Consider the following 25908-nt stretch of genomic DNA (forward strand, 5'->3'; position numbering starts at 1 on the left):
GATTATAATTTCCACCCGAGTGTTTTCCATCCTTCCCTGCGACGCCATGACTTCCAGTGTAACCTGAGAACAAATGAGTTTTTTGGGGGAACAGTGGAGGAACAAGATGGCTGTCCCGGGACAAGAAAAGTATCTTTCTTTTTTCACGTAAACACGGCATTTTAACGCGGCGACAACTTAAATGCCAGTAGCTGATTCACCAACAACTTTAACCGCTTTAAAGGCTTCGCTTTATAACAAAAGACATCGTTTTAAGACGGAATTTGATGTTTAATTAAAGGAAAATACTTTCTTTTTTTTTTGGCTACTGCAGCATCTGGTTATGAGGAGCAGGAAATCTTTACTGAACTGTTTCTGTTGTGACTTTTACTCGAACTGTAACATTTTAAGTTTCCAGGTCGTTAACTTTGACTAACTTTCTGAATCTGGTGGATTTTGTTTCTCCTAACGTAACAGTTGAGGATTCACCGAAGTGCACCGCTATCGAAATGCTATGACGACATAGACGTTTTATTTTTTTCTATATAGACGTTTTCGCCTTTTTTTTTGTAACTTTTTATAGATGCCCCGCACCAGATAAAGCTACTAACTAACCATGAGTTCGTCTCGAGTCAGACCCCAGCAGCTGCCCCACAGCCAGGCCGGCAGGCAGCCGCACAGACTGGACTCCAGCGAGGGCATAGAGATGGAGAACATCCAGCATCAGGACGGGAGGCTCGGAGGGGTCGCAGGGACCCCGTCCCCTCCGTCGAGACAGGCATGGAGCCGGGACAACCCGGGGTTTGAGCCCGAGGACGAGATTATGGAAGCCGACTGGCCTCAAGCGAGTCCCGGGAGGAGGTCTGTGTCCACGGCCTCCAGCAGCAGCTGCAGCAGCGGCCTGGGCGGCTACACCCGCGGGGGCAGCAGCACCCACATCCCCCGAGGAGGACTCTATCCCACCCCGACGCTGGATGCCCAGCAGCAGGACAGGCATGATCACACCGGCTGTATGAAGCAGATACTGCAGAAAATCAGAAGTAATTCACAGTTTTTGGTCCTTTTTTTTAATATTACTATTTTTTTTTTCATAACTCTGCTCTCATTTTGAGGATGAAATGCCAAACCTTTTAATTTGACAGATTTTGACTCATTAAAACTATAGTATAGCCACATTTAAATGTCATAGTATTTGCCAATATCATAAAATAAGTAATCACATGTGTTCACCTAAAGAAGGCAGCTGAGGTCAATGCCAATGTAAATACATCCTCAAGCTGGTTTTTTGAACTTCATTGCTTGAAGTTTTGAACGATTTGTGATACATAGCTTTCCAAACATAAGGGGGATGTAGCTCAGTGGTAGAGCGCGTGCTTCGCATGTATGAGGTCCTGGGTTCAATCCCCAGCATCTCCATCTTTTAGGGGAGTTGTTGAGGGACACAGCTCAGGACCAAGGGGTGTTGAGGTGAACCAAGGCAATGAGGAAACATTTCTCCACTCCAACACTACTGTGTCAACAAATGGATGGGTCAAACAGCAGGAGCAAATTTTCCCGTTGCAGAACAATCAAGTGTTAAAGCAGAATTCATGTGAACCCTTCCGCTGATGCCCTCTTTTTATTCTTGTCTCTTCCACAGTCCTGTGGGGCACAGAGCTGATGGAGGACAGTGACAGCAGTCGGGAAAGGTACCTCAGGAACGTGCTGAGGGAGATGCTCACATATATCGCATTCCTCATCACTCTTTGTATCTGTAAGTAAACAACAGTCACTTAAATACACAAACTGGAGTTGTCTGATTCACAGTTGAGAAATAGTCAGACTAGAGTCAGCTTTCTGTAAAAGCCGAGTCCATGTAATGTGAAGAGAATGTGGAAGCGATCGTGACTCAATTGGACTACCTGGATATTAAGTTAATTAAAGCACTAACACCTTAAATAGCAGATAGTTAAGCGTAAAGCGAAGGCTTGTGCCAGAAACGTTAGTCTTGAACATAACTGCACTGATAGATGATTTAAATGAGTCACTGAAAGCTTTATTAAAGTGTGTCTGTAAAGTTGTTTTCCATACTCAGAGTGTAACCTTAATGAGTTTGGCAGGTGAGGACAGAATCACCAGCGTCTGTCAGTGAGGTCAAATTTCAACAGCACAAATTTAGGAAAAAGATTTAAAATGTGTCTAATGAAAAGAGTAATGGCTTCTCTCGTCTTGCTGCAATGAAAAATGCCAAAGTGTGGTTTAGGGTGGATCAGGAAACTGTTTCCTGGCAGACTCCATTAAGGCATATTTTGCCCAGCAGAGCTTGAGTCTGAAAGCAGTTTCAAGAAATAGTGTGAACGACACAGACAAGTGTGAGGCACCGATGACACAAACGTCACGTTTAATCTAATTTGACAGTTTGCATTCATCAGGATATTGCAGGGTTAAAGTGGATGTAGACAGAACATTTACTATGCACGAAGGTTTTAGTGTCTATTCTGCTTTTTTCATGTACATCTTGTGGCTGCAGTTGTGTTGGCGTAGCTGATGCTGAAAGGCTTTGCTTTTCCACACATTGTAATTTGCTCTGCAGTGACCTATGGGATGGTGAGCGCCAACATGTACTACTACACCAAAGTCATGTCTCAGCTTTTCCTGGACACGCCGCTGTCTGTCGGGGACCCGTCTACTTTTAGGAGCCTGTCAACGATGGAGGACTTCTGGGAGGTAAAGTACAGCATCCATCTCTAAATACCAGGCTATGCTGAAAGGAGTTTTATTGAGGCTGTGATTTTTATCATTGTGTTAAACCTAGATAATGTTTAGTTTTATATGCTGTGTAAGTATTTCAAGAAAAGTTGTTGTTTGGGATGTATATATATACATACCCTGGCAGAATCTAAAAAGAGAAACAAGATCTGCCAACTCTAATCAGGGAGCTTCATAGGTGCCGGTGGACAGACACTGGCTTCAGACTGAACTAGACTGTTCCTTTCCTTCTATTTTTATTATGCTAAGCTTCACATCTCTGGGCAGTAGCTTCATATTTATTATAAATATGTAAGAGAGATCCCATCTGACTCCAGAAGGTGGCAAACTATCACTGTAATAAAGTTTTTGTTCTTTACATCATCTGGATAAATTATATGACTGATATGAGATCAGATGTCTTACGCTGGTGTGTTTGGCTGAGCATCATCTGAGGGTATTAACCTGACAGTCAAAGCTGTCACATCGTGACAGTTTTTGTTCCGGTACAATATCAATTTTGAACTTTTTCTGTACAAGTGCAATAAATTGGAAATGTATCATTTGGATTAATCTTGTTTTGTAACTCAGTTTGTCCAGTGAAGTCATCTGGTGTACACATATACCATGTGTATTTTAAACTACATTTAAAACTTCTCAGTGAACTATTATAATATATTACAATAATGAATTGTATCATGACTCAGGTATCGTGATAGGTATCATATTGTGAAGTCCTTGCCAATGCCCTACACATCTTTAATTATGTATAACTGTATATCAGTGAGTTATATTAGACCTCTGTACATTTGTCATTAACAGGGAAATTAACTGAGGGCCAAGCATTTTTGTACCAGCCTATAAACCTGAGTATTTCTGGCCTTTTAACAGGGAGCTTTATGTGAATTGATCCACAGCCTCAAGAGGCCATTTAGGAACTGCAGCTTTTGCATTTCTCCGTTGCCCTCTTTTTTTACAGTCCCATTGGTTGTCTCTTGTTTTTTTGTATTTTTAAATTTTTTTGTTTTTGTTTATATTGGTGGAGTAAAATTTTAGTTTCATCTGTAGCAGAATTAATGAATTAAATAGAAAGTAAAATATAGACACACAGTGCAGCATTTATAATCTTTAAACTGTTTATCTTCCTTAATTTTTAATATTGAACCAGACATTATCTGGGTGGTAAACAATCCCCAAATTTCTAATCATTAAATTATCCAGATGTTTCTTACCTTTCCTGTGACCCGATCTTAACGTTTAGTTCACAGAAGGGCCCTTCCTCAGCGGCATGTACTGGGAGGTGTGGTACAACAACAAGAGCCTTCCAGAGAATCAGAGTCTCATCTACTACGAGAACCTCCTCCTCGGGGTCCCGAGGCTCCGGCAGGTCAAAGTGCGCAACGAGTCCTGCTCCGTCCATGAAGATCTGAGGGACGAGGTCCAGGACTGCTACAACATGTACACCCCAACCAACGAGGACACCGCCCCGTTTGGCCCCAGGAACGGAACCGCGTAAGAGCGTGAATCACTAATGAAGAGTCAATTGTGTCTTCTCAGAAAGACGTGCGTATATATTCACAGTGTGCATCATGAAACCTTTTCTCTCCGTGTGTGACAGGTGGGTGTACACCACAGAGAGTGAGATGAACGGCAGCAGTTACTGGGGTCAGGTGTCTAAATACGGAGGTGGAGGGTACTACCAAGACTTATCTCGTACCAGAGAGGAGTCGGCCGTCCAGCTGCAGCTTCTCAAAGAAAACTTGTGGCTGGACAGAGGCACTAGAGCGGTCTTCCTCGACTTCTCTGTCTACAACGGGAACATAAACCTCTTCTGCATCGCCAGGTACATGTCACCAGTCACCTCACACCTGTTTACAGCACAATCTTGGGCAGCAACAACAACTGCTTCTAGATTTCAGGTTTTGAATAGCTGGAAATTATAATAACATGGAGCAGAGAACAGAAGGGCTGCAACAATGGATTCATTCGCTGATGTTTTTCCACACGTAACCATGACAGATTTTAATATTAATCAATTTAAATTTTAATTAATTGGCAAAGACATTGTTGATTTAAGTTCAGTGGAAAGCAGTGGTGCCATACAAGCACCTGCTCCAGTGTAAAAAGACAACGAGACACTGACGATTAACCAACAGTTAAATGAAATTAACTGTAATAGCCCAGATACGGTGCTGTTAAAATTTGCAACTAATATTTCAAATAAACTGAAGAAGTTTAGCTGCTACACATATTGGATTAGCTTTAACTTAAATGACTGACTACATGCTCTTATTGCTTGTTTTATTTTTGCTGTATCAGTTATATTATCAGATTACAGTTGTGTTAAATAGAGAAAAGCAGTAAAATATAGTATTGTACACCTGTAAATACAACTAACATCTGACAGTGACAGTAGCAAATGGACGCATTCATAAGTATGGACATGTAGGCCTCCTTCCTTATGGTCAATGAGGGTCTTGATGTACACACTTTATTTTGATCTGATTTGCACAAACCTGCCTTCGACTGCCGCGGTGTGAATACGACTTTGATGCATTTGTCAGGTTGTTGGTGGAGTTTCCTGCAACTGGTGGGGTGGTGACGTCCTGGCAGTTCCAAACAGTCCGTCTGATAAGATACGTGACCAGCTGGGACTACTTTGTGGGCGTGTGTGAAGTGGCGTTCTGCCTGTTCATCCTCTACTACGTGGTGGAGGAAGTGTTGGAGATCCACATCCACCGGCTGCATTACTTCAAGAGCCTGTGGAATTGTCTGGACGTTTTCATTGTGGCGGTTCGTATTAGGGCTGCGTCTGGAATTATTACAAACAACCAAAGAACCATTTACGTGGCATTCACTGATTATGATGTTATTTGTTGCTGTTTTTTTTTATTCAGTTGAGTGTCGTTGCCATTATCATGAACATAACACGAACAGCCATGGTTGGAAACCTGCTTAAAGGCTTGTTGGAGAACCACACTACTCACCCCAGCTTTGAGTCTTTGGCCAGTCTGCAGGTCCAGTTTAACAACATGGCTGCAGTGATCGTCTTCTTTTCTTGGGTCAAGGTAATGGTGGATAATTACTCACTGGACTCTTCTGTTGCCACGTTGGACTGATCCTAACATTTATTCATCTCTCACTTTGTCCCAGCTTTTTAAATTCATCAACTTCAACAAGACCATGAGTCAGCTGTCCAGCACCATGTCCCGATGTGCCAAGGACCTTGTCGGTTTTGCCATCATGTTCTTCATTATCTTCCTGGCGTATGCTCAGTTGGCCTACTTGGTGTTTGGAACTCAAGTCAACGATTTCAGCACTTTCCAAGCCAGCATGTAAGAGCGCTCAGGGTTTAGAGAATTAAGTGTTTCCTGTCGTGCAAAAATGTTTGAATAAATGTGTCGTGCTGTTTGCGCAGATTTTCCCAGTTCCGTATCATCCTGGGAGATTTTAACTTCTCAGAGATCGAGGAGGCAAATCCTGTGCTCGGACCGATCTACTTCACAACCTTCGTCGTGTTCATTTTCTTCATCCTCATGGTCAGTGGAGCGTTAACACGTCATGCTGTGTCACAGAAGTTAGTTTGTTGTTGTCGTTGTTGAAGACGCCACTCACTAACACAACCGGATTTGTGGTCTTTCTTTCTTTACAGAATATGTTCCTGGCCATCATCAACGACACATACTCTGAGGTGAAGGCCGACATGTCCCAGCAGAGGTCTGAGATGGAAATGACTGACCTCATTAAGAAGGTACCCATCCACATGTGTTATTCATGGCGGCTAGGCACAGACCTATTTTTTCCAAACCCTACTTCAAAGGCTGCAGGTTTTGATTATAGCTGAATAAACATATTCATTAGAGTGTAGGTGTTCAACAGTGAGTCCACGACCCCTAGGGGTTCCACAAAGGTACTGCAGGGGGGGTCGGAAAATCTTTGGTTGATTAGATATTTTTATATTGTTTAATTTCCCCCCACAAATTTAACTTCTTTTAAATACACATTAACATGAATCCAACATATTTTAGTAAAGGGATAAATGGAGGCAGAAGACATTATCTTTCAGTCAGCACTTCACTCATTCAGTGATACAGGAGCTGTCTCACATGGAGCACCACACTAGAGACCTGTCAATTTAAGCTTCCTGTACACAGTAGGCCCCGCCCCTATCTCTGCTGAGCCAATCACGAGGCCACATATTACATGTTGACTCTGTGAGGTTCCCCGCAATTGGCCGAGAGTCTATACAGTCTATCCAGTCCCCAGGATATTCTTTTGATTTCCACCCTACTCTTACATGTTTGAAATAAAAAAAACATGAATAACTGAATATATTGAATATTGAATGAGAAATGATAATAATGTGTATTTATAAATAGCACTAGACCAAGTTTAACATAGTACACATGTAATTGGTAGGGGGGTCCCTATTTAATGTTTCATCAGTCTGGGGGTCCTTGGCCTGAAAAACGTTGAAGACCCCTGTTTTGAATGCTTGAGTGTTTGCATCACATGTGAATCTATTATCCTCAGAATCGAGATTAGTTCATGTTGTCTTTGCTGAATTAACTGTATTATCATTGCTGCAGCTACAAACGATAAATCTCAGCTTACATGTGCAAGCTGAGATGTAATCTGAAATATTTCTCAACTTCCACTTCCTCAGGGCTGCAACAAAGCTTTGATGAAGCTGAGGCTGAAGAAGACGGCCGTGGACGATATCTCCGACAGTCTGCGTCAAGCCGGTGGGAAACTGAACTTTGACGAACTCCGTCAGGATCTTAAAGGGTAAAACAAAATCACAGCATGCACATCAAAATCTGTCCACTGTTGTGACGTTAGTTCGATGCTCACGTTTGGTTTGCTGAATATCAGATTTAGCGTGTTCTGTCTCTGTCTTTACTCAGGAAGGGCCACACAGAAGCAGAGATTCAGGCCATCTTTGCCAAGTACGATCAGGATGGCGACCAGGAGCTGACCGAGCACGATCACCAGCAAATGAGAGACGACTTGGAGAAAGAGAGAGTGAGTGATGGCGTCAGCGGCTGGTTTCATTTGTCAAAGAGAAGTTTAGCAAAAAAAAAATATATTTCAACAGTCAAAACGCCTGCGCATGCTCAGTGTGATTCTGCTCGTATGCTAGGAGGACTTGGAACTGGAGCGCAATTCGCTAACTCGACCCAGCAGTGGGCGGAGCTTCCCCCGTACCCAGGACGACTCGGAGGAGGACGACGATGAGGACAGCGGTCACAGTTCTCGGCGCCGTGGGAGCAGCTCGGGTGGCGTTTCCTATGAGGAGTTTCAGATGTATGGAGCATTTATTCTTATTTTACTATCAATTTACACTTATTCTGTGTTCGTATTCACATCAGATTTTTGTCTCACTGAATGCCAGATGAAATTTATTCAGTGGAAGTTATTCAAGTTCATTATTATAAAAAAAACTATTGCAGTGTTTCAGGATGGAGCCAAAAGTTCAGTGTTTCCATTGTCTCGTTGACTTGGATCATCAGTCACAGACTCATATTTGGTCCTGTTCACACTTTCTTTTTACATTTGGCCAAATGAGGAAATGTGTGAGGATTAAAATACACTTCTACATACGTGTGGAGTGACCACTTTTGATTGGATCTGTTTTTAGTTTGGTGCTTAAGAAAAATAGCTGCTGTTTCAGAACTGTGGATTTCTGCTTAGCGCTGCTTGTTGTATGTGAAGCCCCGGCATCCAGGATAGGATAATAGCTGTGGAAAATTGAAAAATCTCTGATTGTTGTGTAAGTTGTTTCTTCCTTAAAATGAATGAGGAAAAATGTCTTCAAGGGGACATCAGTGAAGTAAGTGTCTCCTCAATGTGGACCTGTATGTGAAGCTGTCCACTTGTGATCAGCTCACCCAGGAAATAAACAACCAGACCTGGACAGGGCCTGCCACATTTTTCCTTTACCTCACAGTTACTGTTTATTTAAGTGACCTAAGTGTTGTGTTTTTGTCAGGCACGTGAGACGTCTGGACAGGATGGAGCACTCTATTGGCAGCATAGTTTCCAAGATAGATGCTGTGATCGTAAAGCTGGAAGTCATGGAGAAAGCCAAACTTAAAAGGAGAGAAGTCCTGGGCAGGCTGCTGGACGGAGTCATGGAGGTGAGATATAGCAGATAAAATGCAGTCGTTACTATTATATCAGTAATCACACGAGAGGAAGGGATCACTGCAGTTCTTTCAAAAAGTGTTAGAGAGCTACAAATGCCACCACAACAAATATATGTTATTGCTCTGTATCATCAGGATGTGAAACCGATTGCAGCTGTTTAATTTAAAATTTAGGATGAGTGCTGTGCTACATTTCTCTGGGACAAAACCAGTTCCTCTGGCATGTAAACAGCTTTTTCCATCTGCTCATGCTTTCCCAGTGACGGCACAGTGAAATGACAACATCAGGCATAGTTAAACTTCATTAAGATGTAAAATCAGGTCTATATTGGGAATCTTAGTAGCTTCAGATTTGTGCTGTCGGCCCTTTGACACATTACAGTTTTGGTGGAAATGGAAAATAACGATGCACCCAGGTTGGTCCGGTGCATGCTGTCAGATGTCCTGGTTTCTTGTGTGCATATTAACACTTGATGTGTTTCTGTTTGTCAGGATGAGCGTCTGGGACGCGACACAGACCCCCAGAGTGAGCAGACCGACAGGCTTGTAAGGGAGGAGCTGGAGTTATTGCAGTCCGACGACATGATCTCAGAGGTCAGCCATCCACAGCCGGTCACTCCTGTCGGCCCCCGGCCCCGTCCCCCCTCGTCCCTGTCCACAGACGGCCTCGACTCAAGCACAAATGGGAGCAGCCACGTGTGAAGACTTGGCCAGCTCAAGAATATTCCACTGCGGAAAGAAACTCATCCGTAGCCGAACGTACAAGTAACTTAAGATGTGGGTCAGTTTTTGCAAAACAAAATACTTATTGAAGATGTTTAAATGCAGATGTTTTACATGAGAAGGGACAAAGTCAAATGCAGCTCACCTCAAATACTTAACTGCACTGAAAGTGAGTGAGGTTCTCACCTGAAAGTGTCTTAAATCTGTCTAAATCAAGAAATACTCTGAAAGATGATCAGGGGCAACATGAGATATACATGAGTTTGAAGAATAATGAAGGATTTACACTACAGCAGCACATGAACAGTATTAAAAACATACACAAACCAGCCTGCAAGCTTATTCAGTGTTACTCACAATCCAGCCTATGATTTTAAAATGACATAAGAAATACGCTCGCCTGCTTCTGATCACTGTATCCACACATCTTAGCATTTACACAAATACTCAGCAGGCATTACTCTGAATGTTAATTTCGCTGATCATGTTAATATTCCATAGGTACAAGCGTGGCGCGTTCTGTCATACATACTCGTCTTGTGTACGTCGATTAAGCTTCGAATGAACTAGCTTATCACTTTATGATACATATTGTAACTTGAAACAAACTTCGATTTGGAGTGCATCTAGTGTTCATGGGAAACCCGTGCATTTATTATTTTTTTTCCCTGTGCCTTTTGTTTTTTACAATCTATTTCTGTTTGTTGGACCAAATAAAGTGTTATTAAAATACATAGTTTGTTTTGATGTGTAGAAACAAATGAAAAGATCTGAATGCTACATATGAGCAATATGAGTACAGACCAGTTGTTTATAGATAACAGCCTGAGATAATGATACAGTTTAATGGAGCAACACTGAATATCTCCTATTACCTTTTGTCCTCAAAGTTCACATCTTAGAAACAGGAAAACTAGACAGGTGGGACTGCAGGATGTAAGTGCTTACAATGGGCGTGTGACTATTAGAACTGGACCAGTGGAAGATGTTATCCTGGTTTGATATTATCATATTTTATTTTCCATGGATGGGTGCATATTATACATTACTTATTATGAGATTATATGGCATCATGATGCTAGTCACGTTCTCTTGCGGTTGCCACAGAGTCTTCAAGTTGTGTTATGTATCAAAATAACATCCACATGAATGCCAGGACACAGATTTCCCAGAAGAACATTAATGTCACAATGTTGGTAATAGGTGGTTTTAATGTTGTGGATGATTGGTGTATATGATCGTGGTTTCTTCATTTTTTATTTTTTATTTTTGTAAACTGTAGCAAATTAACAGGAATAACAGAGTATGCAGGCACAAGTGACAGCACAGTAAACGATAAAACCGCATTAGAAAATTACACATGAAAATTATTGTGCGTCCTGAATCATCTGTCAGTATATCGTATATATATATACTGTATATATTGTATATATAAAAATCCAGAAATAAAAACAACTTAAGAACATTCAGAAACAAAAAAAGATTACATCAGTTAAATCTGGAAACCACAACAGCTGAATAATTGAGAACACTGATTAACAAAAGTACTGAGAAACAAAAGGCGCAGTCTGAAAAATATAGGAAACAGGCTTTGAAATGTTTCCTGCTTCTGATTTCTGTTACACTGCTGGGGATCTAACACGTGGCGCCCAACGTGGGGCCATACCAGCACATTAAAACTAATTAACATTCAACATTAACAGACAATTCTTTCACCAAATTTTAATCTCCACCACCCTGTGATACCATTAGTATTAAGTTCAATTAGCAATCTCTGCACTTAAATCAATTATTTATTGCTTTATTTTAAACTAAACTGTTTAGCTAGCTAGCTCCCACTCTGGTGACACACTACCACATTTGCATCCAGTGGATATCTACTGCATCTTGTGTTTACACTTTGTTGTGCTGCCTGCAACTACTAAAAGGTTTCAGTCTGGACCTCAAGCCAGGAGTGGTTTGACTCATCTTAGCATAAAGACTTTGAAGCAGGCACACAAAGCTTGACTGGCTCTTTTGAAGGTTACCTCTTAGTTTGTTAGTTTGCCAAACAAGCCTGTCCCTCTGCTATTGATTTTTATGTAGAGCTAAGATAACCTTCTCTAAGCCCCATTTCAGACTACATAAATGAAAAAACAACAAAAAAAAAAACGTTGCTTGTCCGTGACCTTTTTTTGGAGAACATCTTTTGCCCCGTTTGTTTAAAGACAAAACTGAATATTAAGTGAACTTCCTGATGTAGCGGAGCTTCAGATACGCTATGATGAGGAATATGATTGTCATAACGCTCAGAGCCACGTGATTCCCCCACAGGCCCCAGGAGGTGTACTCTATCCCCAGGTAGTCCAGATACTGCTCTCCTGTGCATCTGTGATAAATAAAATTTGAGCTGATCAGAAGAAGAAGAAGAAGAGGTTGTTACTGAACAAAACAAAAGTACGGTAAGGTACGTCTGGAGCAGATCTACTTACGTCAGTCCAACGGTGTTCACAGAGCAGTTGGTCATCACCGCGGAGTCGTTGGCGGTTTGGAGAGCGGACTCATCACAGAACTTCAAACCCACAAACTCGTTGATCTTCAAGGCCTCAGGGTGAAGCAGAGCAAAGTAAATAATACATGGTGCATGTTATATCAGACTTGTGCACAGAGACCCGCACACTAGTTGCCAGCTAGTCGGATGTGTGGAGTTTCTTGGTGCACTTCAAACGTGGGTGAAACTGAGTGGCTCATGCTGGAGTTGGAGCTTATAAATACTGAACAAAAATTACATTTAGTTTAAAATCACTGCAACACACAAAGTAGAGAAGATGGTTTATGAGAGGGAGAAGGAGGGAGAATTTTCTTGTCTGACCCAGAAAATCTTTAGTTGATTGAACATTTTTCCCCCTTTTCTTTAAATACACATTAACATGAATCCAACATTGTTTAGTAAGGGGATAAATGGAGGCAGAAAACGTTATTTTTCAGTCAGCACTTCACTCATTCAGTGATAGAGGAGCTGCAGAGGAGAAGCTAACAGTGCAGCTCGCTCCCATCAGCCAACTACTGAGGACAAAATGGATCCCTTTGTCACTTGGACAAAAAATAGGAATAAATAAACATGAATATTTGTCTGTGTATTATTTAACAGCTTAACATTGAATGCCGAATGATAATAATAATGTACATGTATAAAAAGCACTAGTTTAATATAGAACACATACAGTAGGTAGGTCCCTATTTAATCTCTCCATCACATTGGAGGTCCTGGGCCTGAAAAACGTTGCATTAGATCATCAGTTTTCCTTCACATGTGACCACTAAGTTGGATCATAATTACAACTGATGATAAACAACAAATCACAAGAGTAAGAGGTTCCCTAGAGCCAATAAAAAATATATATATTGTGTAAATCATCACTCCTTTAATAACAATATAAATACTGTAACTGAGAAATACACAAACTCAAGAGATATCTCGGTCACGCTCTGTTAAGATCTTAGACATGTGCTCATCAGCAGAGGTGAAATTAGTTAGCGTGGGTGCTTAAATAAATCCTTGTGGCAGCATCCATTCAGAACATTATCATGGTCTATAAATGATCTTCTTCTGTCTTTCCATTCTTCTGTAAAAACACTCAGTTTTGACTTACTGCCAGGCCGTAACGAGGAATACTGAAGTACTTCAGCCAAGCCAGCCAGTCCATGATGCTGGGTAGGTTCACCAGGAGACCTGAGAAAATCTACACACACACACAACAGAAACTCAGACTCCAGGAGTTTTCTTCACAACAGACAAACACAAGTGACAAGTGCCTGATCTTAGGATCCATTTTTGTGTTTCTGCTGTTTTCTCACAGTTAATGTGTAGCCTGTATGTTGACTGTATTGTATTTAAAACATTCAAGTGTTTAGCGCTGACGCCTCACAGCAAGAAGGTTCTGGGTTTTAACCCAGGCCGACTGTGTGGGGTTCTCCATGTGTTAGCCACATGGACACATCTGACACATACAAACAGGCTGAACAATAATTTAACAATCTAAAGCTACATAAAAGTGTCTCTCACCATCATGAAGACAAACGTGATGGTCATGAAGATGTTGGCGAGAGCCACGATGCTCTGGTCCGCTGAGATGGCCATGGTCATGGCTGTGGCTGTGTAGGCCACCAGAGTCACTGTCAGAGTGAAGACAAAGAAGCCTTCCACTGTGGACTTGAGACCTGAGTGGACACACACATATAAATAAATAGGTTCTTTATTTTTGACCGAGTGGCCGAACATTCAAACCTTCCGTCGCTGAGCTCGTTGTTACCAATCAGAAAGTAGACAATGCAGCTGAAGACGACGGAGGTGACGGTGCGCAGGGTGACGTCAGACAGGATCTTAGAGAGGAAGTAGACGGACACTCTGTAGTAGCCGCTGATGTACTCGTGCCTGTCACGGGAGAAACACATCAACCTGCTCATAACAGATGCACTCTTGGATTATCAAGGATATTTTAACGCTCTCTCTCCGTCCTACGAGTACGCACACAAACAGCTTCCTCTCGGTGATGAAGAGCTCGGCTGCAGACACGGTGCTGAAACACTGGTTGGTGGTGATGAAGAAGAGGGCACCCATCCTGTAGGACACAACAAACCAGCTCACTGATGAGCCCGGACAAGACTTAACTTCATCATAAAGTCTTTATGTGATAGTCCACATGCACAGCCTACAGGTTACAGGTCTGACTCCAGGTGTCCACACAGACAGAGGAGACAGTCTTGTTTAGTCAGTCCACAGAGGAACACACAGTATTAGGAAGTTGGTTTTAATGCTGTGGCTGATTTGTCCCGAGGCCTCTGTACTATTGATATTCATGGTCATCTTTCTTTTCTTTTTTCTGACACTCTTTTACTCTTTTACTCTACCCTGCACCGAGAGAAAAGGAGGGAGGGGTGTAAAACTTTAAGGCATTTAAGCCGCATACACTGGTGTCCACCTATACGCAGTGACCTTGAATATAATGACATTAGGTCCTTATATTCCACTGAACCATGCACAGAAAAAAGAAAGAAAGACAGAGATCACTGAGTTTTCTGATGTGATTTACTGTGTGACTTGTGAGTGCCAGGTTGTGCACAATACAACACAGTAAGAGGATTAGTGACACAGGAATTACTCTACTTTTCACACTTCTCCATGGGCAGCAGCCATTCATTTAAACTGAACAGGTGTTATTAGACGTGTTGTGATACGATCTAGCTGCACATTATAACACAAGTACTTTAACCTCCTGAGACCTGTGCTTTAGCCCGCTACGCTTTTTTAATTTCTCCAAGGTGTCTGGGATGAGTAGGAACTAAGAACTACATGTCCTTATATGTGGATTATATACTTTCAACGTCACCAATATGTTTGCGCGTCATATTAAACTAGAAAAGTTAATATAGACGAATAAACAAGTTATAACTGTGAAATTTGATGAGGTTTTGCACTTTTGTCATGCGATAGTTATGAGGATAAAAATTTAAATGAAGCAGAATAAGCTGCAACAAAAATTAAACTTAAGTTCCCAATATGAGGACGCAGGGTATCAGGAGGTTAAACTATGAGGTTGTCAAACATTTACTCGGTACCACTTTCTGTTAAGGCACCGGGCGTATTATTACCAAGGTCGCAGGGGTCAAACATACGGCCCGTGGGCCTAAAGCGGCCTGTCAGAGGGTTTAATCCGGCCCATGGCGGGATGAAGACACAACACTGAGACCTGGAACTATACGGAGACTGCACTTGTTCAAATTGTCTGTTGTTCATGACATGCTTTGTAACAGTGCAGTTCATTAAATGTTAACATTTTCATTATGAACTTCTTCGCTCTAAACCAAAGGAGGAGCATTTGGAGTTGTCATTATTTTAGGTTGATACACCCGTGTGTTACTGGTCCGGCCCACTTCAGTTCAAACTGGGACGTATGTGGTCCCTGAACTAAAAGAAGTGTGACACCGCTGACCTATTATATTGTTGCTGTATGGATTAGACAAGTAAGTAATTTATGGAAAGTGGAAAATCCAACTAACGAATGATGTTTGTGTTTGTTGTTGTCTTTAGTTAGCAATTTATTTATCTTCTATGAAACGTCTTCAGGACCAGAATCGTTTATAAACTGATTATTAACTGTTACAGCTGCAGACTGGAGTTGGACTAGACTGGATTTACTGTTTTTCACAATTGCAGGTGACTGATTAACTTTGGCTGATAGCTGAAGTTAATAACTGCATTTATTACAACTGCATCCTTTTAGATAGAAACCACATTAAATCGGTCATCGTGACACAAGAGTCTCTATTCAATAACTGGACCGTTATTTGAATATGTGGTAACAGACACATTTATGTGTTAAGTAATTTATTTTCTTCACACATACACCAGCTCATCAATATATATGCTTAAGTTAGATATCAACGTTTATACTACAATAGGTCAGTGAGCTGTGAACGTTTACAAATGGACTGTGGTCCAGATATATGTCACAATTATATAGAAGTGCTCTAATTGTAACTTTGATGAGTATCACAGATGAATGAAACTCGTTAACAGCTCAGTAAAGTGTTTTTTTTTATCTTATTAATGACTTAAAACTCATCTATAAGGCATTATTCAATAATTAACATATATAAGTCCAGTTTATAAACCTTACTATGCCTAAATATGAGCATCTCCAGTTTTGATGTTATAGAACAAAATAAAAAACACACTTCTATTTACAGGTATAGGTGTATAGCACAAGAATAGAATAGCATCAGATCAACAAGACCAAGATCTTTTCTTTGTCTACACAAGTCCTATATAGGTCACACAGCAGGACGCTATCGGAAATGCTATAAACTGTTTACGCGTGTTTTTAATAAGCAAACCCAGGAAGAAGGAGTAGAACTCAAAATAGAAACGCAGTTTCAGTGTTAATAGTGTAAATAAAGGGTCTTCAGGCCAAGGACCCCAAACTGATGGAGAGATTAAGTAGGGACCCCCCACCTACTATATGTGTTCTATATTAAACTAGGACTAGTTTATAAATATACAATATTATTATCATTTTGCATTCAGTATTAAGCTATTCAAATTAAAAAAGATTAAAAAAATATATATAAAAATGTCTAATCAACCAAAGATTTTGCACCCCCCTGCAGTACCACCACGGACCCCCTAGGGGTCACGGACCCCCTGTTGAAGACCTATGATGTAAATGTCAAATGCAGCTGTCTTGCGAAGTTGCTTTCACCTGTTCTGGATGCCGCTCTGATCGTCTTTGACCCCGAAGAAAATGGCTCCTACGATGAGAGCGAGGAAAACATTGACTCCCAGCTGTACGGGGCAAAACCAAGAGATTTAGACACAGACGCCGAGATGATTTTCAAGAATAAGCCTTCTCACAGTATCCACAATTCACTGGTTTATAAACTGCTGGACAGATGTTAGAGATCTGCGGGAGTACGTCTCAGTGCAGGAATCAGTGCAGCAGTTCTCATAATTTCTGGGGATCATGGGTCAAGTGCACAGCCGGACAGAAGATGACAGGAAAGAGTGAGAAGAGCGAAGGCAACACAAGTTTCTAAGCCCAACAATTTTACAGATTATGACAGGACTAAGCGGTTCCCAGGGTGAACGGATAAGCCAATAAGGTTGAGCCTTTTTCACCTCATTCCCCTCAGCCCCTCATGTGGAAGTAGTGGGGCGGTGGAGGGACAGGTCATGATGCCGTCATGTGATGACTCCCAGACCGAGGCCAACGGGCTTTTGCCAGATATGATATCACTTCAGATCCCGGCCCAAACAGGCAAGAGTCGGGTCACAACAGTCACCAAAGCCGATTACAGCGCCCACGCCACCCCGAGGCCCTCTTGTGGGATTATTTTGACTTATTTAGGGCCAATTAGCTGTTAATAATTCTTAAAGTGAGGAGACTTCAGACGGCATTTTGCCGCCATGGGGCAACTAATGAGAGCATTAAGAGCACCGGGGCACCGTGTGTGTGTGCATCCTGCTCATGACGAACGCACGGACACAGATTATATTATGACCTTAACTTAATTTAAAGGTGTTAATTTTGTTAAAGGACGCGAAAATCAACTCGGTCTGTTTTTCACAACTTCCAATAGTGAATGAAGACGACAACAACTCTTAATAATATGATATTATAGCAACAATGTGCGATTGCTGCGCTCCGGAGCAAAATTAAGACAAAAATATTAAATTAGACAAGAGATCAGCCAAATAGATCAATGAAACATTTGACGTTTTGTTAGAGCCACTTATTTCCTGTCTACTTTCTGCTCACGTGGTTGTTCTGGTTTCCATTACTTCTCCGGTCTTCATGCTAAGCTAATCACCTGCTAAAGGGAACTGTGAGTTTACCTGAGCCACAGATGTTTGGGGGTTCAACATGAGGTTCTGAAAGGTTCTCTTGAGAACCCATCGCAGCTGGTGAAAGAAGGAGGTGTTGTAGGTGATGGTGCGGGACTTTGGACGCGATATATACTCCTTATCCTGGACGATGCGTTCCAGCTCGGCCCGCGTGGTGCCGGAGTAGCTGCTGTTTTTGTACTCCTCTACCAGACGCTCCTCGATGCTCTGCCTGGAGCTGCTAAGCTCCTCAAAGTCCAAATCTGTTCAAGCATTCAAGAGGTGAGTGAGAAAATTTCGATATTAGAACTCGTGATTACAACCGATGCCAATAATCGCATAAAAAACAGAATTAAAGGAGGATTGAAGAGTACAGATGATGTGTTTTCGTGTTGAGATGGAGAACAATTTACAATAATGATAATAATAATGTCATGGTCTCACAACCCTGCAGAAAATGTAAAGTAAATATCAGGATATTTTGTTTTCAATGTTTGATTATTTTGCCTGTTACCTGATAAATAAGTGAACTGTTTTTACGTTCTTATGTTTATGTTCTGTATTAGACTAGTTTACCTTCTATTATTTGCTCTGTTCTAATCTAAATAAAAAGTTAAAATAAATAAGTTAAAATAAACTGTTGCTAAGCGATATGCAAATTAAAATCACCTTGTCGTGATATTAAAAACTTTCTTCAAATGTCAGAATGTACTTTAAAAATTGGTCTCTAACATCCTAAGTGCAGAAAAGTGGATTGTCATGGTTCATTATCAAAAAAAAAAAAAACATATGAAAAAATGCTAATGGTTGTTTAGAAAGGTCCTTGATAAATGTCTCATATGATTAATTAAACAAGCACTCATATTAATTTTACTGTAATATATTTAACATCTATTATGTTCTTGGTCTGTGAACGGGATTTTATGTGAGTATTTTGTTCTTAACGATGAGAATCTTATTGAGCAATTTTGTTGTTGTTTGTTTTGTTGTATCATGCATCCGATGACAATTAAATCTTTTCTGATTCCTAATTTCTAATTAAGACTAAATAATCCATGTGCTCCTCTGTATATATAAATTCGCACACTGTTACTAAATATTCAGTGTTTTTATGAATCTGTCCCAGAATTCAGAAGAAATAATTAAATCCTGACTGATGGACGGTTACTACGTGTCGTTACCTTCAGAGCCGTGCACTTTGGTCATGGCGGTGGCCGTGAAGTCTCCATTGATAACATCCAGGAAGAAGTCGGCTGGGTTGTTGTGTGGCTCACAGGAATAGCCTGCAACACAAAACACAATGAAGATGTGTCTTGTGGTAATAATGATAATAATAATAATAATAAGACATTCTGAGGGCATATAGTCACCTATGTTGGCGAAGTAGTCCAAAGCGTTTGGAGCTGGTCCGTGATAAACCATTTTACCACTGACCAACAGGGTCAGAGTGTCAAACAGCCTGTAGATGGAGTAGCGAGGTTGGTGGATGGACATAATTATGGTTCTTCCATTACTGGCCATTCTGCAAAAAGCAGTAATGAAATCATTATTATTATTAGTTTATTGAATTGGGACAATGCACATAAATCAAGAGTGATGCGTTAGTCATCAGTGTAAATGGACTTAGCACAAATGCTAATTTTCAGCCGTAGTCCCAAGGCAGGTAGACAACACAGACAGAGAAGACTTTAAAGCAACAATCATACAATAGACAAATATAGAACCAACACAGATAGGTAACGTCAAAATAAACCAAAATGTACACCGACAGACAATATTGAAATAGACAATGTTATGACAAAACATTTGACCCACAATCATATATATATATATATCCACATTAATGGACCAAGAACCAAAGACTACGCATCAGATTAAGAAAACTATTTAGACTATGTGAGTACACATCTGATTTTTTTTATCCAGTGTTTTGAGATTATTTTAAAAAACATAAGTAGTTGTCGTAGTTTGGGACGTGTGGTGGTAACTCGTTCCAGGAATGTGTTTCTTTTACAGATAAGACCCTTTGGGAGAATTTAATCCTACGCCTCGGTACATTACAGCCACATCTAGTTACAGCTCTCGTTCTTCGACCTTCAGTGTATTTTCTCTGGATGAACTCATTCATTTAAAACTTTGAAAATGAGACAGACATCCATAAAGATTTGATAGCTGTCTACATCAAGAATATTATACTTTTTTAGGACATTACAATTTTAACTGTCAACCACTCCAAGATATATAATCTATATTTAAATGTATATAGTATTTTTTTTATATACACTAGTACTACCTAAGAAGCAGTAGCACAAATGAAGATAAACAATGATCTCTCTCTGACACTACTCCTCGTGATTGTTTTTGCGTGTTCAGTGAATTATTATAAACATTTTAACCTTGTCACTATAATATATTTACAACACCTGAAACGCCAGTCAGTTACGACAATCATGAAGTGTAAACTGGAAATATAAAGGATGGAAACAAATTAATTGGGGGTTGGACTGTAAAAGACAAGCTACACGAGGTCAGAATAAAAAATCAGCCTAAAAACATAGGGCATAATTTGACTGGAAGGTGAAAATGCGCTATTTTAACACTCCAATTATTACGTCAAAATACAGTAATACGTCTGAACTATGCTGGAGGGATTGTGGCGCGGTGGGTGACTTTTCAAAGTCTGTTCAAAAGGAGATTAAACAGATTCTGTGTATTATTTTCCCCTTGGAGCCAGCACTTTAATGAAGTCTGAGAGTACTTTCAATGCCACAGAGGTCAATTTCAAGTTGGGCGAGGAGTTCGATGAGACGACTGCAGACGGCCGCAACACCAAGACCACCATCACTTTTGAGATTAATTTCTGGTATAATATTTGACAGTGTAACAGATAAAAATCTTCACTGAGAATCCTGCTTCCGATGGCGAAAAAGACGATAACAGCTTCCTGGTTAAAACCACAACCTCCCAGTGTAACGCAACGGAGAGACAGGGTAAAAAATGTGTTTATCATGGAAGAAATCATAGTAAGACTCCAGCTGAAAACAGATGTATTTGTTAAAAGATGGTCATCACTAAGACAGGCAATGCCAGGACTCTAGTCACCTCCTCCTATGGGACATATGTTGTACATCTATAACACCTACAGGTAACTGCAAAGATCTGGTATGAAACAAAATGAAAAGAAAGATTTGGAAAGTAATATGCACCAAGTGTTACTGTAACACAGGACCTATAACCACTGTGTGATAAAGTCAGAGTAACAACAAAGATTCAGAGTTTCATAACCTTTTGAGCAACAGCAGGACAGAGTTGGCAGTGCTTGCATCCAGCCCAGTGGTGGGCTCGTCCAGGAAGAGAACCGCCGGATCAATAATCAGCTCCATGCCAATGTTTGTCCTCTTCCTCTCTCCTCCTGAGATTCCCCGGGTCATCTGTGTCCCCACCTGGGAAATGAAAGCAGTCCACAGAAGACAGATGAGTGAATCTATTGTGACCCTGAGCTGTGGTCTTAACAGACCTGTAATTGAGGGGACAGCTGAGTCCGGTGTGTTATTATCCACCTTGGAGTCGGCCACTTTGGTGAGACCCAGCTCTTTGATGAGATGATTGACTCGAGCCTCCTTCTCGCTCTGTGGCACGGAGCTGGGCAGACGCAGCGCCGCGGAGAAACGTAGATTCTCCCTCACCGTCAGTGTCCCCATGACCACGTCGTCCTGAGGGAGAGACAAGAGCTTCGGTTCAAATGTCAGAGAAAGGGATTGTTCAGTTTGTTATGTTTTAGTGAGTGTTTGCACATGTCTACTTAACGCTCCCTCAGTTTAAGCTTCATGAAAAATACCAAAAGCAACAAATTACTGTCGGAGAGATACAGGCTCACATTTAGGCTAAATGTTGTGCCGTGAAAGTGAAGAACGATATAAATTATATTGTCCATTATTTAGAGACCCCCCACAAAGCTCACATTAAAACCTGAGCCTTGGTTTTGTAGCACAGAACGTACGTATAATACTCATCGGTACCGTCTTACACAGTTTTCACAGCGTTAGTCACCAGCCGGTGGACGTCAAGCTTCAGTTTGAAAGTAAAGAGACGACAAAAGACACTTTCATTGGAAGTTGTTGAAAACCAAACCGAAGACTTCAAATGAATGAAATAATTCAAATTCACCTGGACCACATAGCCTGAAAGACATTTGAAGTTCGGAGGCTGTGGTGCTCCATCGATTAAGACTTCCCCCGAGAGGCCGGACGGGTCCTTTCTTGCAGCCAAAACATCCAAGAATCTTTGAAGAAAATAAAGCAATATGTATAGTGTAACTACAACAACAACAAATGCATATATGTGCATATTCTTGGGCGCTTGAATGCGATACTTACGATGATTTTCCACTTCCAGTAGGTCCGAGAATAGCGTTCAGGCCAGGTCTCATAATCCCACTATAACACACACAATAACACACACATTATAAATAGGTGCAGGGAAAAAATATACATATATAATGTGCAAAACCATTGAAAGAATAATTCAAAAGCAAATCGTTTGACTTCAGAGGGAGCGGCTGCACAAAAGCACAAGAAAGAGCCAGTGATAAAAAAAAAAAAAAAAGAAATAGAAGAAAAGACTGAATTAAAGTCTGGCGGAGGAATCACGTGACGCTGTTTAATTCGTCTCCCTGGCAGGCTGCTCTTTAGTGCATCAGAGAGATTATATGCAAGAACGCATGCTTAATATCATATAATTAACACTGTGGCGGGAGCAGGCCCAAAAAACTTGTGCGAAATCATTCATTCTTCCCTGGGAAATGTCAGGTGCGCTTAATACCATCAGAAAGAAACCATTGTACGAGTTTCACTGTTGCCCTACTTTGTATAGGGATATAATGAGACATGTTAAAACGACACGGAAACCCACTGCTCCTTATCAGTAACCAGGAATTAAACACAACTATTGCATGAAATTCAAAATTTAGCTAAATTTTAATTTAGATTTTGCTCAGTTTTTCTACAACTCAGCAACCTAAGATTCATCAGTGTCAAGAGAAAAGAGAGAAAGATGAGAAAATAAAGACAGAATAAAGAAGACAGGAGAGTTTTATGGTACAACTGACTTGAGGTCCACCAGTATTTCCCTGGCGCTGATTTTCCTTTTGCATGAGAAGCCGCTCTTCATGTGCACTTTGTACTGGACGTTGTGGAAGCTGACAGTGGAGCCACACGGCTGCTTGCTCCGGTCCACGGCCGCGCCGACTTTAGGTCTGGCCATCCCATTGGTGCCGATATCTTCGATCATTGCAATGTTTATGTGGCCGGTTCTGTCCATCCTCCTCTGCAGCACGCAACCTGTCTGCAACAGTAAACAACAGCGACGGTACACGGAGATAAAAATCTAAAATCACTCAATGTTAAAACTCGTTCATCCCTGATTCTATTCCAGAGGACGTGTAAATGTTTTGTACTTCGAGTTAAAAAAGTGTGGTGTGAAATTAAATTTGAAAAATGATTAAGGAAGATATTTATTTAAACAATCTGAAGTAATTTTAAGGTTTAATGGTAGTTTTTGATAAAGTTTGTTAAAGATTAAGTTGAACTGCTAGAAAATCTAGTGAAATAAAAGATTTATTGTTAAATTAAATTTAAAAAATAGTGGATAATTCGTAGCATTAAACCTTATTAAAATAAAAATCCAAGTATCTCAAAACTGCACTTTAAATGTAGGCTGTTATTAAGGGTATCGTGTACTTGAATGAATTTATTAAAAAAGGGACTGAGATCTGGCTGGCAACACACTCGGCTGAGTAAATAAAATTAAATCAAGGTTTGACACATTCATTCAACATCGCTAACACTTTAAAGGGAAAACTTCAGTGTGTGCAACTAAAATGATAAATCAACACGATCAACGCGGAGGTGTGGAGCGGTTCTATTTATTCACAGTTCTCTGAGATCTGTTAATGTTCCTGAAGTCTGTTTCCAAGGATGCTGTGAACAACCAAGTTTAAATGTAGAAATTAATATTTTAACATGAATCAAAGAAGATCATTCTGAACAAACTCGGTTCATGGTATAGCTAAAAAAAAAAAAAGACTTTAGGTTTAAACTCAAGTCTGGAAAGATCCGCTTAAATGGATCCATAAATAAATCACTGCAATAAACACTGGTATTTATTTAGTGCATTCTCCTGTTGAGAAGTTTTATTGTTCCTATCGAGGTCCTAGTTACCAGTGAGGACGCAGAGGTGACGCTCGCATCAGTTTAGAGGGATTCAGAGTTTATAAAAACCTGTTACCATTTCTAATTTTCAGTTCAGGTGTTGATACTAAGCACATACTGGCATAATTTGTCCAAAAATGAGCACGGATACTCAACATTTATTTCAAACTGTAAAGTTTGGTGGTTATTTTCCTCACTGAAGCAGACAAGAATCTAATTTATCCGCATACATGACCTGAGTAATTTGGGGTCAGACCTGATTCTTATGTGTGAAGGCTGTGGTGAATTTAATTAATGCTCTCATCCAGGCGGATAATTTTGAATTCCTTGATGAATTTCTAAGGTCTACTGATTCTTAAGTACCGCTAAAACATGTGACCTTGCAGAAATAAAATGGAAAGAAAAAAAAAAAACATTCAATAGTTAGTGCAATGATGTTGCTGCAGAGTTTAGAGACTTACCAGGATATGAGGATGTGAGAAGGCTGCTGTCGGCTGCAGACTGACGAAGCAGAGAGACTGTGCAGGCCGACCAACATCAGCTCATGACAGCAGGGCCCTCACCCACCACACAGCCCCTCACTTCACCGGAGCCCACCGAGCAGCACAGCGGATTAACCCTTCACTCACCTCTAAACCGGACAACCATGCTTCAAATAAAGCCTGTTTGGTCCTTTTAACTACTTGTACTGATGAAACTTGTTACAGTTTTGTAGTTTATCGCAGGACTGTTTTATTGTAGGAGAGTATTTGACACCTTTCAACGCATTTCCATTACGTAGACATTTAGTTTTAGCTTACCCTTTAGTTAGCTTAATGTTGTCTAAAAGTGCACACGGTCGGACTTGTAAAATACATTTAAGTTAAGTTAACACATTGCATTTAAATCAGAAAAGAGACATTTCTTAATTTAAAATTGTTGTGCAAGTCTTCTGTTTCAGTCCTGGAGTAATTCGGTTTTAATACCGTTTACAAGCTAGCGGGCTAATTAGCAGGAAGCTACTTTTGTAGTGAATCCACTTAAATAAAGTCTACATACTTTGGGTTCATAGCCATTGTCAAAACATATAAGACACCAAACACTTACCTTTTACTGGACCTAGTTCAAGGAACATATAAGTTAAATACTTATATAAACTAAAATAAGCACAGCTAAAAGTCAACAACATACTACATAACGTAACCACATACAGCTAATGATTAAGCTAAGCTTAAGCTAGTTAAGAAGATAAAATATATCTATTTATACCGTGTCTATAAAAACTATTAACCCTCAACACTTGTCGTTATAATTATTTATTTATTTATTTATTTATTTTTTTTTTGTAATGCCAGTTGATTAAAGATATAGTTTGATAAATGTGTTTTAAGTCAATAATTAAGCAACTTTGGCCTAATTACAGACCTGTGTCTGTATGGACAGGTCTCAATCCAACATGCACATATAGTCCCTGCAATTTTACCCAATTCTTTGCAAGACTGTCAGGTTGCACAGGCATTACGTGCGAAAAACTTGTGAAAAACTGTCTATTGGATTGAGGTTCTATGCTTTTACTTGCCCCCCTCGACATTACTCACATTTTTGTCTTTAAACCATGTCTGAGTAGACGTCACCGTTTCCTTTGGCCCTTTACAAGTGGCCCTGGACCTGCTGTAGAAAAGCGTATCCCGCAGCATGATGCTGCCACCACCATGCTCCATTGCAGTCTTTTAATAGGGAAAAAAAACTTCCTTTCCTTTAAAGACGAAGTAAACTAGCC

The 25908-nt window shown here is 40.5% G+C and overlaps 2 protein-coding genes and 1 non-coding gene across 5 annotated transcripts; 2 read left to right on the plus strand and 1 right to left on the minus strand.

Annotated features, from left to right (window-relative positions):
* Positions 1-69: 69 nt before the first annotated feature.
* pkd2 (polycystic kidney disease 2) lies at positions 70-10310 on the plus strand. 2 transcript variants are annotated; one of them, XM_047578878.1, is made up of 15 exons: positions 70-1019; positions 1619-1732; positions 2552-2685; positions 3968-4218; positions 4325-4549; positions 5271-5499; positions 5604-5774; positions 5860-6041; positions 6125-6245; positions 6359-6457; positions 7373-7494; positions 7614-7731; positions 7850-8013; positions 8699-8846; positions 9348-10310. In XM_047578878.1, exons 1-15 carry the CDS (start codon positions 596-598, stop codon positions 9555-9557), a joined length of 2712 nt encoding a protein of 903 aa, XP_047434834.1. In that variant the 5' UTR covers positions 70-595; the 3' UTR covers positions 9558-10310. The 2 variants fall into 2 exon arrangements, with proteins under 2 accessions (XP_047434834.1, XP_047434835.1); XM_047578879.1 differs by having other exon boundaries at positions 7853-8013.
* trnaa-cgc lies at positions 1324-1395 on the plus strand. Its single transcript has one exon. It is a non-coding gene; the product is annotated as a tRNA-Ala (tRNA).
* Positions 10311-10826: 516 nt separating the features above from the next.
* Positions 10827-25342, minus strand: abcg2d (ATP-binding cassette, sub-family G (WHITE), member 2d). Of its 2 annotated transcripts, none has more exons than XM_047578881.1 (16): positions 25236-25342; positions 23048-23283; positions 22317-22376; positions 22108-22222; positions 21501-21653; positions 21226-21383; positions 19311-19462; positions 19122-19223; positions 17953-18203; positions 16820-16902; positions 14090-14179; positions 13871-13992; positions 13624-13778; positions 13211-13300; positions 12050-12162; positions 10827-11946 (listed from the first exon to the last, which is right to left on the minus strand). In XM_047578881.1, the coding sequence occupies exons 2-16, from the start codon at positions 23257-23259 to the stop codon at positions 11799-11801; spliced, it is 2004 nt and encodes a 667-aa protein (XP_047434837.1). In that variant the 5' UTR covers positions 23260-23283; positions 25236-25342; the 3' UTR covers positions 10827-11798. The 2 variants fall into 2 exon arrangements, with proteins under 2 accessions (XP_047434837.1, XP_047434836.1); XM_047578880.1 differs by having other exon boundaries at positions 24611-25326.
* Between the last annotated feature and the right edge of the window lie 566 nt (positions 25343-25908).

The sequence above is a fragment of the Mugil cephalus genome, chromosome 2, assembly GCF_022458985.1.
Source record: "Mugil cephalus isolate CIBA_MC_2020 chromosome 2, CIBA_Mcephalus_1.1, whole genome shotgun sequence".
Taxonomy (NCBI): Eukaryota; Metazoa; Chordata; class Actinopteri; order Mugiliformes; family Mugilidae; genus Mugil; species Mugil cephalus.

Coding starts and splice junctions, on each gene's coding strand:
- pkd2 (XM_047578878.1), top strand. CDS start 596: ATGAGTTCGTCTCGAGTCAGACCCCAGCAGCTGCCCCACAGCCAGGCC. Junction 5,775..5,859: donor TCTTCTTTTCTTGGGTCAAG/GTAATGGTGGAT, acceptor ACTTTGTCCCAG/CTTTTTAAATTCATCAACTT. Junction 8,014..8,698: donor TCCTATGAGGAGTTTCAGAT/GTATGGAGCATT, acceptor TGTTTTTGTCAG/GCACGTGAGACGTCTGGACA.
- abcg2d (XM_047578881.1), bottom strand. CDS start 23,259: ATGGACAGAACCGGCCACATAAACATTGCAATGATCGAAGATATCGGC. Junction 21,384..21,500: donor CCAAAGTGGCCGACTCCAAG/GTGGATAATAAC, acceptor TTCATTTCCCAG/GTGGGGACACAGATGACCCG. Junction 11,947..12,049: donor GTGAACACCGTTGGACTGAC/GTAAGTAGATCT, acceptor TATTTATCACAG/ATGCACAGGAGAGCAGTATC.